The 12613-nt window shown below is 35.7% G+C and overlaps 1 protein-coding gene across 7 annotated transcripts in view; it reads left to right on the top strand.

The window, feature by feature from the left end:
- DMD (dystrophin) overlaps positions 1–12613 on the top strand; it is a 2261655-nt gene that overhangs the window by 1680894 nt on the left and 568148 nt on the right. For all 7 annotated transcript variants that reach the window (XM_070462101.1, XM_070462106.1, XM_070462102.1 and 4 more), the window contains one exon: positions 4746–4957. In XM_070462101.1, the coding sequence (XP_070318202.1) occupies positions 4746–4957 (212 nt within the window). The remainder of the gene's footprint in view (positions 1–4745; positions 4958–12613) is intronic.

Below are 12613 nucleotides of genomic sequence, written 5' to 3'. Positions count from 1 at the left end.
GGTTTTTCTGTAGCATCATATGGAAAAGCCCCAATGAACTTTTTGGCCAACCTGTAGCACTTGTACATTATTCTAGAGAGGAAACATGGATACTTGAAAAAGTATAAATGGACAATTCACTTGGCAGTTATCAGAAGTATACCACGTGCCAACCATGGAGCTATGCTCTAAGAAAATTTTTAAATGAATAAAATTCTAACCTAGACTAGATTCCCCTAGAAGCAGACCTTGAAACAATGACTTAAGTAACAATGATTTACTTGTATGATGATCTCAGGCAGTACCAGTAGGAGAGCAGGACAGTGAAATATGTAAAGGAAAGAAGCCAGTAATTGAGCAGGTTACTGCTGTGGACAACTAGAGTCCAGCCCCAGTTAGTGAAGTCTGAGTGAAAGTGAAATCGCTCAGTCGTGTCCAACTCTTTGTGACCCCATGAACTGTAGCCCACCAGGCTCCTCTGTCCATGGGATTTTCTAGGCAAGAATACTGGAGTGGGTTGCCATTTCCTTCTCCAGGGGATCTTCCTGACCCGGGGATTGAACCCAGGTCTCCTGCATTGTAGGCAGACTCTTTACCATCTGAGCCAGCAGGGCATCCCTTAAGTCTGAGAGGTGGTGAAAAATACACCTGAGGGCTGTTATGAATAAGGGGCAGTTATCTCCCACACCTCATCCATCATTGGCTGATTGACTTGTCAGTTCTCTACGGTAAGATTTCTACCACCCTACTAAAATCATTTTCTGCATGGTCTTCAGGAAATCTCTTGTGGTCAAAGCCAGTGGATACTTTTGGCATGGGTTTTGGGAGATCTGACTGCTTAGGTCCAGGTGTTGGCTCTTGCACTCACTATCTATGACCTTAGGCCAGTTCTTTAACATAGCCCCTATTTCTTCATTGGTTAAATGAGAACAGCAACAGTAACACAAACAATGATACCTACCTCATAAGATTATCATGGTGGTTAAATGAGTTAATACATGTAAAGAGCTTAACACAGTACTTTAAGCAGAGAGGGTATTCAAATAATGTTTTATTATGATTTGTATTAGCTCCTGTGATGTCTGTGGTATATAAAAGTGTTAACCACACTTGTGTTTTTGAAATTTTCTCTTATCCACGTTTCATCCATTCATCCATCTGATTGACTACTTATGCTGTATCCTGTCTTTGTGTTGTATTTTCCAGGACTCCATCTTTAACCCTCTGTTTTGCTCAATCTATACACCATACCAATGAGAATGTGTTCATATTGATGGCTTCAATTTTTACTTTTCTCTAGTGATCTCTAATCCTGGATTTCTCTGTCTTCCAAAATATTCAGCTATGCTGTAGCATCTTCAGTCCAACTGACTGAAATGATAGTCCTATATGGAAGATCCTCAGAACTTTCCACTGGATCAGTCTAAGACTGAACTCATTGCCTTTTCCTTAGAACTGTTGATCTGTATTCCTTGTGAAAGTGAAAGCGTTGTCACTCAGCCATTTCTCTTTGCAACCCCATGGACTGGAGCCCACCAGGCTCCTCTGTCCGTGGAATTCTCAGGTAAGAATGCTGGAGTGGGTAGCCATTCCCTTCTCCAGGGGAATCTTCCTGATCAAGGGATCAAACCCTGGTCTCCTGCATTATGGGCAGATTCGATTCTTTACCACTGGACCACCAGGGAAGCCCCTTTATTCCTTGAAGAGATAATAAATAACACCTCCATTCAACAGGCACCAATCAACCAACAGCCAGGGAATCTTAGACTCCATTGTTTCCCCAGTGCAGAGGGGTAGATGGATTGTTGAGTAACCTATAAATCTGTTTCTTTAAGTATTATCTCATGATCATGCACAATTGAAGGTCAGAGATGAGAAAGCATGTCTTTAGTGGGTGTGTACCCAGTAAACCATTTTCTGTTACTAATTTATACACACGTGACCCTTGGGGATGAAAACCTTCATTGGTGTGATTTGAACAGGCATTCAAATGGTATGTTTGTCTAAAATGATGCTATAGACTATAGACACTTCCTTCTTTTTCCACAATTAAGAAATATCTACCCATATGATCGGAGAAACTGCTTTCCTTCTTTCTCATATAAAGTGATGGCCTTTTAAAAATATAAATTATGTCTATCCTGTTGAAATGAATATAAGATGCATAAAATATTCACTGGCATAAATGCAAATGGCTTACCATGTTTTTGTCAAAAAATACTAGGCATTCTAAACATTTTAATAGCATAGTAAAATGTTACCAATTAAGGCTAATTAAGGCAAATTGTAATCATAGGCTTTTAGAGGAAAGTCAATTTTATTATTTTCAAATACATGTAATATGCATATAACAATAGGCCAAGGAAAATAAAGAAGTGCCAGCTATGCAGAGCAAAATAGCCTGCTATGATAAGTTGGAAAATGGTTTGCAGTCAGGTTATCAATTGTTTCTATGATTGATAATAAATTCCAGAACACTTAAAGAGACGTTTGCTTATATTTTAAATTGGTTTTTTATAATAGCATTTGCACTAGTAAATTTGTAAACTGAAGATTAAACAGACTAGTTAATAACTGTAAATCTCAACTATAATAAGTGCTATACTATCCAGTGGAAGAACAACAGCAGTGCAACAAACAAACAAACAAAAAAATGGTTTTCATAGATTACAAAGAGGTACTGACATTTAAACAGAGGGTGACATGTTAAGCAAAGTTGAAATATAATATGCTGAGTGGATTTGGAATGCAGAGCAAACACCCAAACCAAAATGAACTCAATAAAACAGTATCTATCACGAGTGTCACTTACTCAGTTTTACCTATTCCAGGCACCAGATTCTTTCATTCATGCCACAGGCACTAGTCTTGTGGGGTCTATTTAGCCCTGATGGCTATTTATAAAATATCTCAAGTACTTCTTTAACTCATAACTTCGAATAATTTAAGAGAGGCAACAACAGATTTAATTAAGAACTAAGCTTATGCCATGAAATAAGAAGCACAATACTGTGCTATATATATTTTATTTGTCCGTTGCCCATCTCTTCCTCATTCTCCACTCTGGGAGGCTAATGTGTGTCATCAGTGGTCTCCCATGTCCTCTGGCTTCCAATTGATTTAGCCACTGGGGAGTGGGAGAGTAAATAGAAGAGAGAGGGCAGAGAGGCAGGATATTTATTCTCCTAGTTCCCCACCCATGAAGTTGCTTCAGGCTATGTCCCTTGACAAAAGGTCACTGCTCTTCTCAAGGTGCTTTCTTCTTATGATTCTCAGCTTCTGGCCACTTCTCCCTCCCCTGATGTCTTGGGACTAGATGTGGTAACATCTCCACTGCTGCAAGACCCAGTTTCTTATATTATCTCTGGTGATTTTCCTACACCCTGATTGTGCTATAATTCGTTCCTTTGTAAATAAATCGTTCAGATTATCCAGGCCAGATCACAGAGGAACATGTATATCAAGATGAGATATTCCACAGGACAGTGTGGGGACATTGAAGGGTTTAAGTGAGGGAGTGGGGTGATTAGATTGATCTTGCTTATTACTGGGTCTACAATGTGCAAGTTACATTGGAAAATAGACTTGAGGCAAAGAGACTATGTAGTCTATTGCAAACACGTAGGCAGAAAATGATAGAGTTTTGCATTGGCAATGTGTGAAAACAAGGAAGGAGTTCTGTATGAGAGAAATTAGTAACCAATTATATATGGTGTTTTGCGAGGCTTAGGGAAAATTCTAGAATGCCATGTTTCCTGCTTAAGGAATAAAATAGTGATTTTATTACTTGTTTTCTATGGCATTATTTCCATTTTATGAAATCAGCTTAAAGAAAAGATTGCATGACCCTCAAAGAAAAGAAAAAAACAATCTTGTCATGTTTATTTTGAATATTCTAAAATATTCCAGAGTGGAATCTATAGGGAATTGCTATCTTTGACTCACAAGGATATAAAAAAATAGCCTCAGTGTAAGTCTGTCCTACTTGTAGAATATAACTGGCGTGAATTCTAAAATATTGTTACAAGAAGTTTCTAAATATTCAGGAAAAAAATTTTGAGACCAAGTGGTTTACTTGGGAGTTGAGAGAAATATCAATAGGGGAGTGAGGAAGTGAGATAGGTAAGGCAAGACAGCCAATTAAGGATGATGCATAATCAAGCAGGTTACCACGATGACCCACTAGAGCTTTATCCCACTGGGAAAGCTCTGGAACCTCTATAAAACACATATCCCAGAGTTATCTTCCCTAGCATCAAGGGTGCTATCATGTTCATACCCCAGGGCCTACCATCAGCCATTGATGAGAGGCTGCTTCTGGGAGGCAGGGTGGTGAGAGAGTGGAGAGGGGATAGCAAAGCATACTCTTGGGGCCGACACAAAGCCTGCAAGCAACCAAATGTCAGTGATGGTATTGGAAGTAAGGCTGCTGGGCACTGAAGTGATAAGGGTGGGGGATTTGGACATTCTGTTGTAGGAACTTGCAAAAAGGTTATTCATATTTTGCTCCAGAGATGAACAGAGTTAAATTTTTCACTTATATTATTGATGTTCTAGGTCACTTTCAGGAAGTTGACTTAACAAAAACTCATGTTTGCCTTAAAAAAAAGTAAGAAATACTACTGTCCGTCATGCTAGCTGTAACACCATGAGCAATTTCTTTTATAAGTAATATAAAATGTGAGATAATATTTGGATGTTAAATTTCATGTGTCTTCTCCAGACTAGCATTTACCCCCTCATATTCATTTTTCCTTCTCTTCCAGTTGAAAGGATTCAGAGTCAGTGGGATGAAGTACAGGAACACCTTCAGAACCGGAGGCAGCAGTTAAATGAAATGTTAAAGGATTCAACACAATGGCTGGAAGCTAAGGAAGAGGCCGAGCAGGTCGTGGGGCAGGCCAGAGCCAAGCTTGAGACATGGAAGGAGGGTCCCTACACAATGGATGCAATCCAAAGGAAGATCACAGAGACCAAGGTTAGTATCAAAGCTATGTTCTTAAAATTAAATACACTGGGTAAAATTATACCATGGATTAAAATTTAATGTTTTTTTATGTAAATTTATTAAAAGAAAACATAGACTGAGGAAAAAAATCTATATAGTCTTCTTGGATGGGGTGGCTTCCATTTCTGAATTAGTCATTGTTTGGACTACCCCAAGCTACACAGCTTGTTTTTAATACTAGACTTATGTGAAAAATAAACCCTGAAATCTCAACAGCTGAGTACAGTGATGATTAATTCCTTGGTTGTGTTATAGTCCGATAGAGGTCAAAGAACTCTTCTTGGGAGCTTTCCCCTAAATGGTGAGTTGCAGATTCAGGATTTTCTAATTTTATTAAACTATAATTTTAAAATCATATCTGCCCTAAGTCACCACAGAAGAATAAGAGAGAATGTGGTAAAGACATGGGGTTTTAGGGCCAGGCCTCCAAATTGTGGACATGACTTCCATCCATATCCCATTGACCAGAACTTATTCCAAATTTAATTTCAGGAAGAATAAGTTGGAATAACGAACTGGTGAACTTTTAGCTACTCCTCGCCATAGCTAGTTTTCCAAAGGGTCTGAACAGCTAAGAGGACACAATTTTTATTTCTATGACAAGAATGTTAGAAAGTCATACTTTTGTAGTATTTCACAAACAGTGCATTTGTTGGAGGCATCATCTAGATGAATAAAAATTCTCTTTCACAAGATATTTGTTGCCACTAAAATTTTCTCCCTTTGACAAGTGTAGATGAATTAGGAATTTCTAAGGATAGTTTTTCCAATTTCTCATTTGATTATGTGAAATAGAGAATCCATGTGGTTATTCTTGAGGGTTCTGGTCTTATCTGTCAGGTACTCAGTATGTCAATGCTAATTCTTTATTCTCTCAAAAATTTAGGATTCTATGAATCTAGCAGATAATGGAACAGATTGGTTAATTGATAAGGGGAGATTATATGGAAAAGTAGTTTGAACTGGATCCTTGGGTTAGAAATGAGGGGAAGGAGAGGTGAGAGGTGTATAAAGATAGAATTGATCAGGGCAAGAAGACTCTGAAAATTGGCAGTTAAGAAATACTCTTAAAACATAAAAGAACCCTAAAGTGATGGCAAGAATAATTAAGGTTTAATAGCTTCTGAAAGAGCAAAGGGCTTTAAATAAGAGACAGAAAGACTTGCAAAAGTAAATATGACAGGAGGAAACAAAACAGTATTTTTATCAAAAGAAGCAAGGTTTTTTGGACACCTAAAACAAAGACAAGATTATATTGTAGTTGCTATCCTTATCAAACTTTTGAGATAAAAATTTTCTTTTGAATAGTCAGTCTAAAACTGTACCTTAAAAATGGCTAAGCCATTATCTTTGGAAATTTATGTTTTTGTTTGTGATATTTAGGAATTTAATGATATATATTGTTACAACTTCACTGTAGGTTCCTAACACAAATAAAGATGACTAAAGCTGTAATTTTCATGTTCATTTCCTAAATGGCGTATGCTAAAACTAAAGTAACACTGACATTTAGCAAATACTTGGTACTTGTCAAAAACTATGCTAATCACTTTGCATGTATTGGATTAGTTCATCCTCCTGAAAACTTGTCATGAAAAGTAGTATTATTGTTCCCAGTTTACATATAAGAAAATTGAAAGCCTAGTAAATTCTCTTAATAGCAATAGAGTTGGAATATGAATGCCCAGCAATTACTTTTGTAAATGAACTCCCAGATTTCTTCTTTAACCCATTATCTGTGTGGCTAAAACAGACCAAGAAAACACTGTAAGGATCCAAAAGAGAGAAAACTGTAGTTGTGAACTGACAAATAAGATTACCAATGAGCCAACAGGTGGAAAATGAAAGCAGTGAAACAGCCTACTAGGGAGAAGTTTTCATATTCCGTTTTACTGTGGAAAAACTAAAAAGATAAGTGTAGATTGTATTCCATTTTTAATGAAACTACAGTGTTTAATTCTTATAAAAGTCAGGGAGCCTGATAAAGTGGAGGTCTGCCTTTATGTCTACTGTGTTATCCCTCCTGAGTGATATTAGCTGACTTATCACTTACAATTTTCTTTTAGGAAAAAAGTGTGAAAATAGACATAATAAACACTGGCTAATTTGACCAGAATCTCCTTGCTCCATGAATTCTTTCTTACTCTCTGTATCTAGGGTTAGCATAGAGATGGTGAGCCTAATAAGGCAGTCATCAGACTGTATCTGTAGACTTGTAGAATTGTAATGACAGCAGCCAGCCTCCCCTGGAGTAGCATTGCTGATGACTGCCCTCCTCATCACAATGAAATGGTTTCAAAGCCAACCACTGGCCCTGTTATACTCTTTGAAAACTGAAATCAGTCGTCATACCTGAACTAATGAAAAAAATCACTCATCATTCTGATATTGTAATGATTCATAATTGCTAACCTTTGTCTATAGTTTCTTCTGCTTCTTATCTACCTATTTTTAATTGTCTTCATATTATAGATAAAATTTTGAATTCTTAAAGGTAGTATTATCATATAAATATATATGCTGCTGTATAACTTTTAATAATTATCATTTTAACTTTAATATTGCATTCAGTTCCATCTTTCACCATTTCCCTTCTAATTTAGAAAACCTCTGCTCTTTGTTAGACAAAATAGTGGAGAAAACATAGAAATAACAGCCCCTTCACAAAGTAAAAATCAAATCTGAGATGGCATCTGAGAAAAGTACATCTTGAAAACATGTACAAGTTGGAAAGAGATAGCAACAGGAGAGTATTTGGCAAAAGAATAGACTGTAGATGGTCCACTGAGTCAACAGTTAATGAGCAGATCACTAAGAGATGCCCATAATGTATGTCTAGTTTCTTTCTTTCCTATAATAATGCTGAATTTTTTGTAAACAAAGCATAAAGTAAGTAGGTGATTTTGTTAACTGCACAGCTTCATTTGCTTTTCTACATGGACCTAGTAATTTTTTTTGAGATGGAAAGACAGATATTAGGGGAAATCATGCAGGATTTCCATCTTAATCAAAATATTTGCCAATAGGCTATAGCAGAAGAGATGATGCCATTTAACTTTTGTAAGAAGTAAGATGGCACACCATTGGCACCTAAAACTGCCACCAGTGGTCATCTTGGGCTTTCTTTTATTTGGCACAATCTGAGTTTACTCCACAAACTGTTTCCCAGGCTGTTAAGATTAGTCTAAACTTGGCAGTGGATTCTTCGGAAAAAGTATTTCTTAATGATTTTAAACTTTCTTTTCCGGTGTCAAGAGAGATTTACCCAGACTCAGAGTTTTCATTTATTTTCCCCCCTTTCAGCTTTTGAAAGAGCAATTCCTTTTTTTGTCTGTCTTGTGATTGCTTTTGTGTCAAATTCAGCATAAAAGCTTTTCAAAAGTGATGGAATTAGCTGTTTTGTGCCTGGCTGAGCTAAGAGTACATGAATTCAATAGTGAAGTGAAATCTTGTTTGAGCCTAGCTGATTTGGCTATATAATACTTAAAACTATCTGAGGTGAGAAACTCAGTAATTTATCAAATTATTAAATACAGATTTCTGAGACTGTAAAATACCTGGTTTTGAAGACATTGATTTGGGAACTGGAAACAGAGTGTAATCATGTAATTAATAATAATTTTAAAAGTTGATCTTGTATGTAGTAAATCTGGTAGCTTTTTGAGGATTGCAAATTATTTTACTAGAAAGAAACTAACCAGGGAGAACTTCTTTTTCAAACATAGATGCAGAGCCTGACCATTTTCATTATAAGAGAGAATGAGTGGTATTAGATAGTATCTTTATCTACCAAAAAGATATATATACAGTAATGGAAGCTAAATCCTCCTTTCACATATTTTATTTACTATTTATATGAGCATAACATTAAACAAGCAAATTGACCCTAATGGTAGTTTTAAGCTTGGATTTCTGATACAGTAATGACAAATTTTATTAGAAAATTTCTTGCTAGGATCTGCCATTTTTTCATGCATTTTCTATATTTCCTTTTGCTCTCCCTTAAAGATTCCATGTGATTAAGGAGAAAGAATCAATACCCAATGGTACTTTTCCTCGCAAAGTATATATGAGTCTATTAAACTTCTCAAAGCATACAGAGTGCTTCCTACATCACTGATAGAGCACAAGAAAAATAATGGGTAGTTTCCCAGGTCCTACTATAGAATATAAATATTTAATGCATTCACCAAGACTTGGATGGCATTATGCTCTGATTGCACCATATTTTGCCTTAGTCCCTTTTCACAGTTTAACTTATTCCATGCTTGAAAATATGATGTGGCAACTCTGTAAATCCACTCCTCCGTGCAAGCAGCAAATTGCAAAATTGTTAAAATTGCTTTTTCTAAACTCTGGAAATTAGCCAAAGGTTGGCAACAATATGTAATCTAATGAATTTCACTAAGAACAGCTGGGTGTGAGGCTTTTTAACTTGGCCTATTCCCATCACTTTCTTCCAACTACACAGTAAACTCAAAAATAAACAATCTAAAGCTACCAGAGAAAGAGAATAGAAATTATATAAAGCATGTTTTCTGACCACAACAGTATAAAACTAGAAATCAATTACAGAAAGAAAAATGGGAAAGGTGCAAACATGTGGAGACTAAATAATATGCTAGTTAAAAAGCAATGGGTCAATGAAGAAATCAAAAGGGAAATCAGAAAATACCTCAAGACAAATGAAAACATGAAACTCCAAAAATCTATGGGATGCAGCAAAAGAAGTTCTAAGAGGAAAGTTTATAGTGATGTAGGCCTTCCTCAAGAAAAAAGAAAAATCTCAAATAAGAAGCCTAACCAGCCACCTAAGAGAATTAGAAAAAGAACAAAACCAAAGTCAGCAGAAGGAAGGGAGTAATAAAGATAATATGAGGGGAAATAAAATATAAACAAGCAAAAGAAAAGATCAATGAAACTGGGAGATTTTTTTTTGAAAAGACAAACAAAATTGATAAACGTTTAGCCAGGCTCACCAAGAAGAGAGAGAAGACACAATAAACAAGATGAATGAAAGAAGAGAAATAACAGTCAATACTAGAGAGATACCAAAAAATTCTTAAGAAAATACCACAAATACTTACATGCCAACAAAATGGATGGCCCAGAAAAAAAAGACACTTTTCTAAAATTATATAACCTGCCAAGATTGAATCAAGAAGAACCAGACAGGGATAAATTGGGAGACTAAAATTGATAGGCGGACACTATGGATACTTTGTATAGAATAAATAACCAATGAGAATCTATTGCTCAGAGAACTCTACTCAGTGCTCTGTGATAACCTAAATGGGAAGGGAATCCAAAAGAGAGGAGATATATGTATATATATAGTTGATTTGCTTTGGTGTACATTGTAAAGCAATTATACCCCAATAAAAAGTAATTAAAAAAAATCAAACAATTTGAACAGACTAGTCACTGTGGTGAAATTCAGTTTGTAGTTTAAAAAAAAAAAAGAAAACTCCCAGCAAACAATAGTCCAGGACCAGATCGGTTAACAGAGGAATTCTATCAAACATATAAAGAAGAACTAATACCTATCCTTCTCCAACTTTTCCAAAAACATTGAAGAGCATAGAACATTCCAGAATTCATTCTACAGGGCCATCATTACCCTAGTGTGAAAACCAGACAAAGACACTACCACAAAAAAAATGGAAATTATAGGCCAGTACCTTTGATATGTATCAATACAAAAACCTCCACAAAATGTTGGCAAACCAAATCCATTGATATATAAAGGATCATATGTCATGACCAAGTTGGATTAAGGATGATTCAATATTTGCAAATCAATATACCACATTAACAAAAAGAAAGGTAAAAATCACATGATCACCTCAATAGATACAGAAAAAGCATTAGATGAAATTCAGTATCCATTCATCATCAAAAAAAACAACTCAACAAAGTGAGCATAGAGGGAACATATTAATATCTCAATTTAATAAAGGCTATTTATGACATACCCACAGCTAACATCATACTCAGTAGTGAAAAGCTGAAAGCCTTTCCTCTGAATTCAGAAACAAGACAAGGAAGCCCACTCTCACCACTTCTCTTTGACATAGTATTGACAGTCCTAGCCATAGCAGTCAGACAAGAAAAAGAAAGACAAGGCATTCAAATTGAAATGAAAAAAGCAAAACTATCCCTATTTACAGATAAAGTAATGCTTTATATAGAAAACCCTAAATAAAGTCTCCACTCAAAAACTAGTAGAACTAATAAATGAATTCAGCAGATTTGCAGGATAAAAGATTAATATACAGAAATGTGTTGCTTTTCTATAGGCTAATAATGAGCTGTCAGAAAGAGAAAGTTAAAAACAATCTTGTTTAAAATCACACCAAAAAGAATAAAATGCCTTGGAATAAACTTAACCAAAGAGGTGAAAGACCTATACTCTGATGAGGTAAACTAAAGATAATGCAAACAAAGAGAAAGATATTTTGTGTTTTTGGATTGAAAGAATATCATCAAAATGCCCATACTACCTAGAGAAATTTACAGATTTAATGCAATCCCTATCAAAATACCCATGACAGTTTTCACAAAATTAAAACAAATAATCCTAAAATTCAAGTGAAAACATAAAAGACTCTAAATTGTCAAAGCAATATTTAGAAAAAAAGAAAAAAGCTGGAGGTGTCACCTTATACTACAGCAATCAAAACAGCATGGTATTGGCACAAACAGACTTGTAGATAAATAGGACATAATAGAGAGACCAAAAGTAAACCCACACACCTATGGTTAATCTATGCCAAAGGAGGCTGGAATATACAATGGAGAAAAGACAGTCTCTTCAACAAGTGGTGCCTGGGAAACTGGACAGCTACATGTAAAAGAATGAGATTATAACATTTCCTCACACCATATGCAAAAATAAACTTAAAATGGATAAAAGGTCTAAATGGAAGAACTGAAACCATAGAACTCCTACAGGCAGAACACTTTCTGACTTAAATCACAGGAAGACTTTTTGGCTGTCTCTCCTAAGGCGAGAGAAATAAAAGCAGAAATAAACAATGGGGCCTAATTAAACTTAAAAGCTTTTGCATAGCAAAGGAAACCATCAACAAAATGAAAAGACAACCTACAAACTGGGAGAAAATATTTGCAAATGATGCTACTGACAAGGGATTAGTCTTCAGAATATACAAACAGCTCATACAGCTTAATATGAGAAAACAACCGAATCAAAATTGGGAAGAAGATCTGAGTAGACATTTTTCCAAAGTAAATATTCCAATGGCCAATAGGCACATGAAAAGGCAAATTCACTAATTTTTAGAGAAATGCAAATCAAAGCAGCAGTGAGAAATCACCTCACACTTGTCAGAACGTGCGTGCATGGTCAGAATGGCTATCATCAAAAGGTCTGCAAATAACCAGTGCTGACAAGGATGTGAAGAAAAAGGAAACTCTTGTACACTTTTGGTGGGTATGTAAATTGGTGTATCTGCAATGGAAAACAGTATGGAGGTCCCTTTAAAACTAAAAACAGAACTAAAAATTCCATCCCAGTGTATATATCTGGAAAAAAATGACAACAGTAACTTGAAAAGATACTTGCACCCCAGTATTCCTAGCAGCACTAATTACAATTACCAAGAT

Source organism: Odocoileus virginianus, chromosome X (assembly GCF_023699985.2).
Source record: "Odocoileus virginianus isolate 20LAN1187 ecotype Illinois chromosome X, Ovbor_1.2, whole genome shotgun sequence".
NCBI lineage: Eukaryota > Metazoa > Chordata > Mammalia > Artiodactyla > Cervidae > Odocoileus > Odocoileus virginianus.
This window is presented reverse-complemented; position numbering and strand designations above follow the sequence as displayed.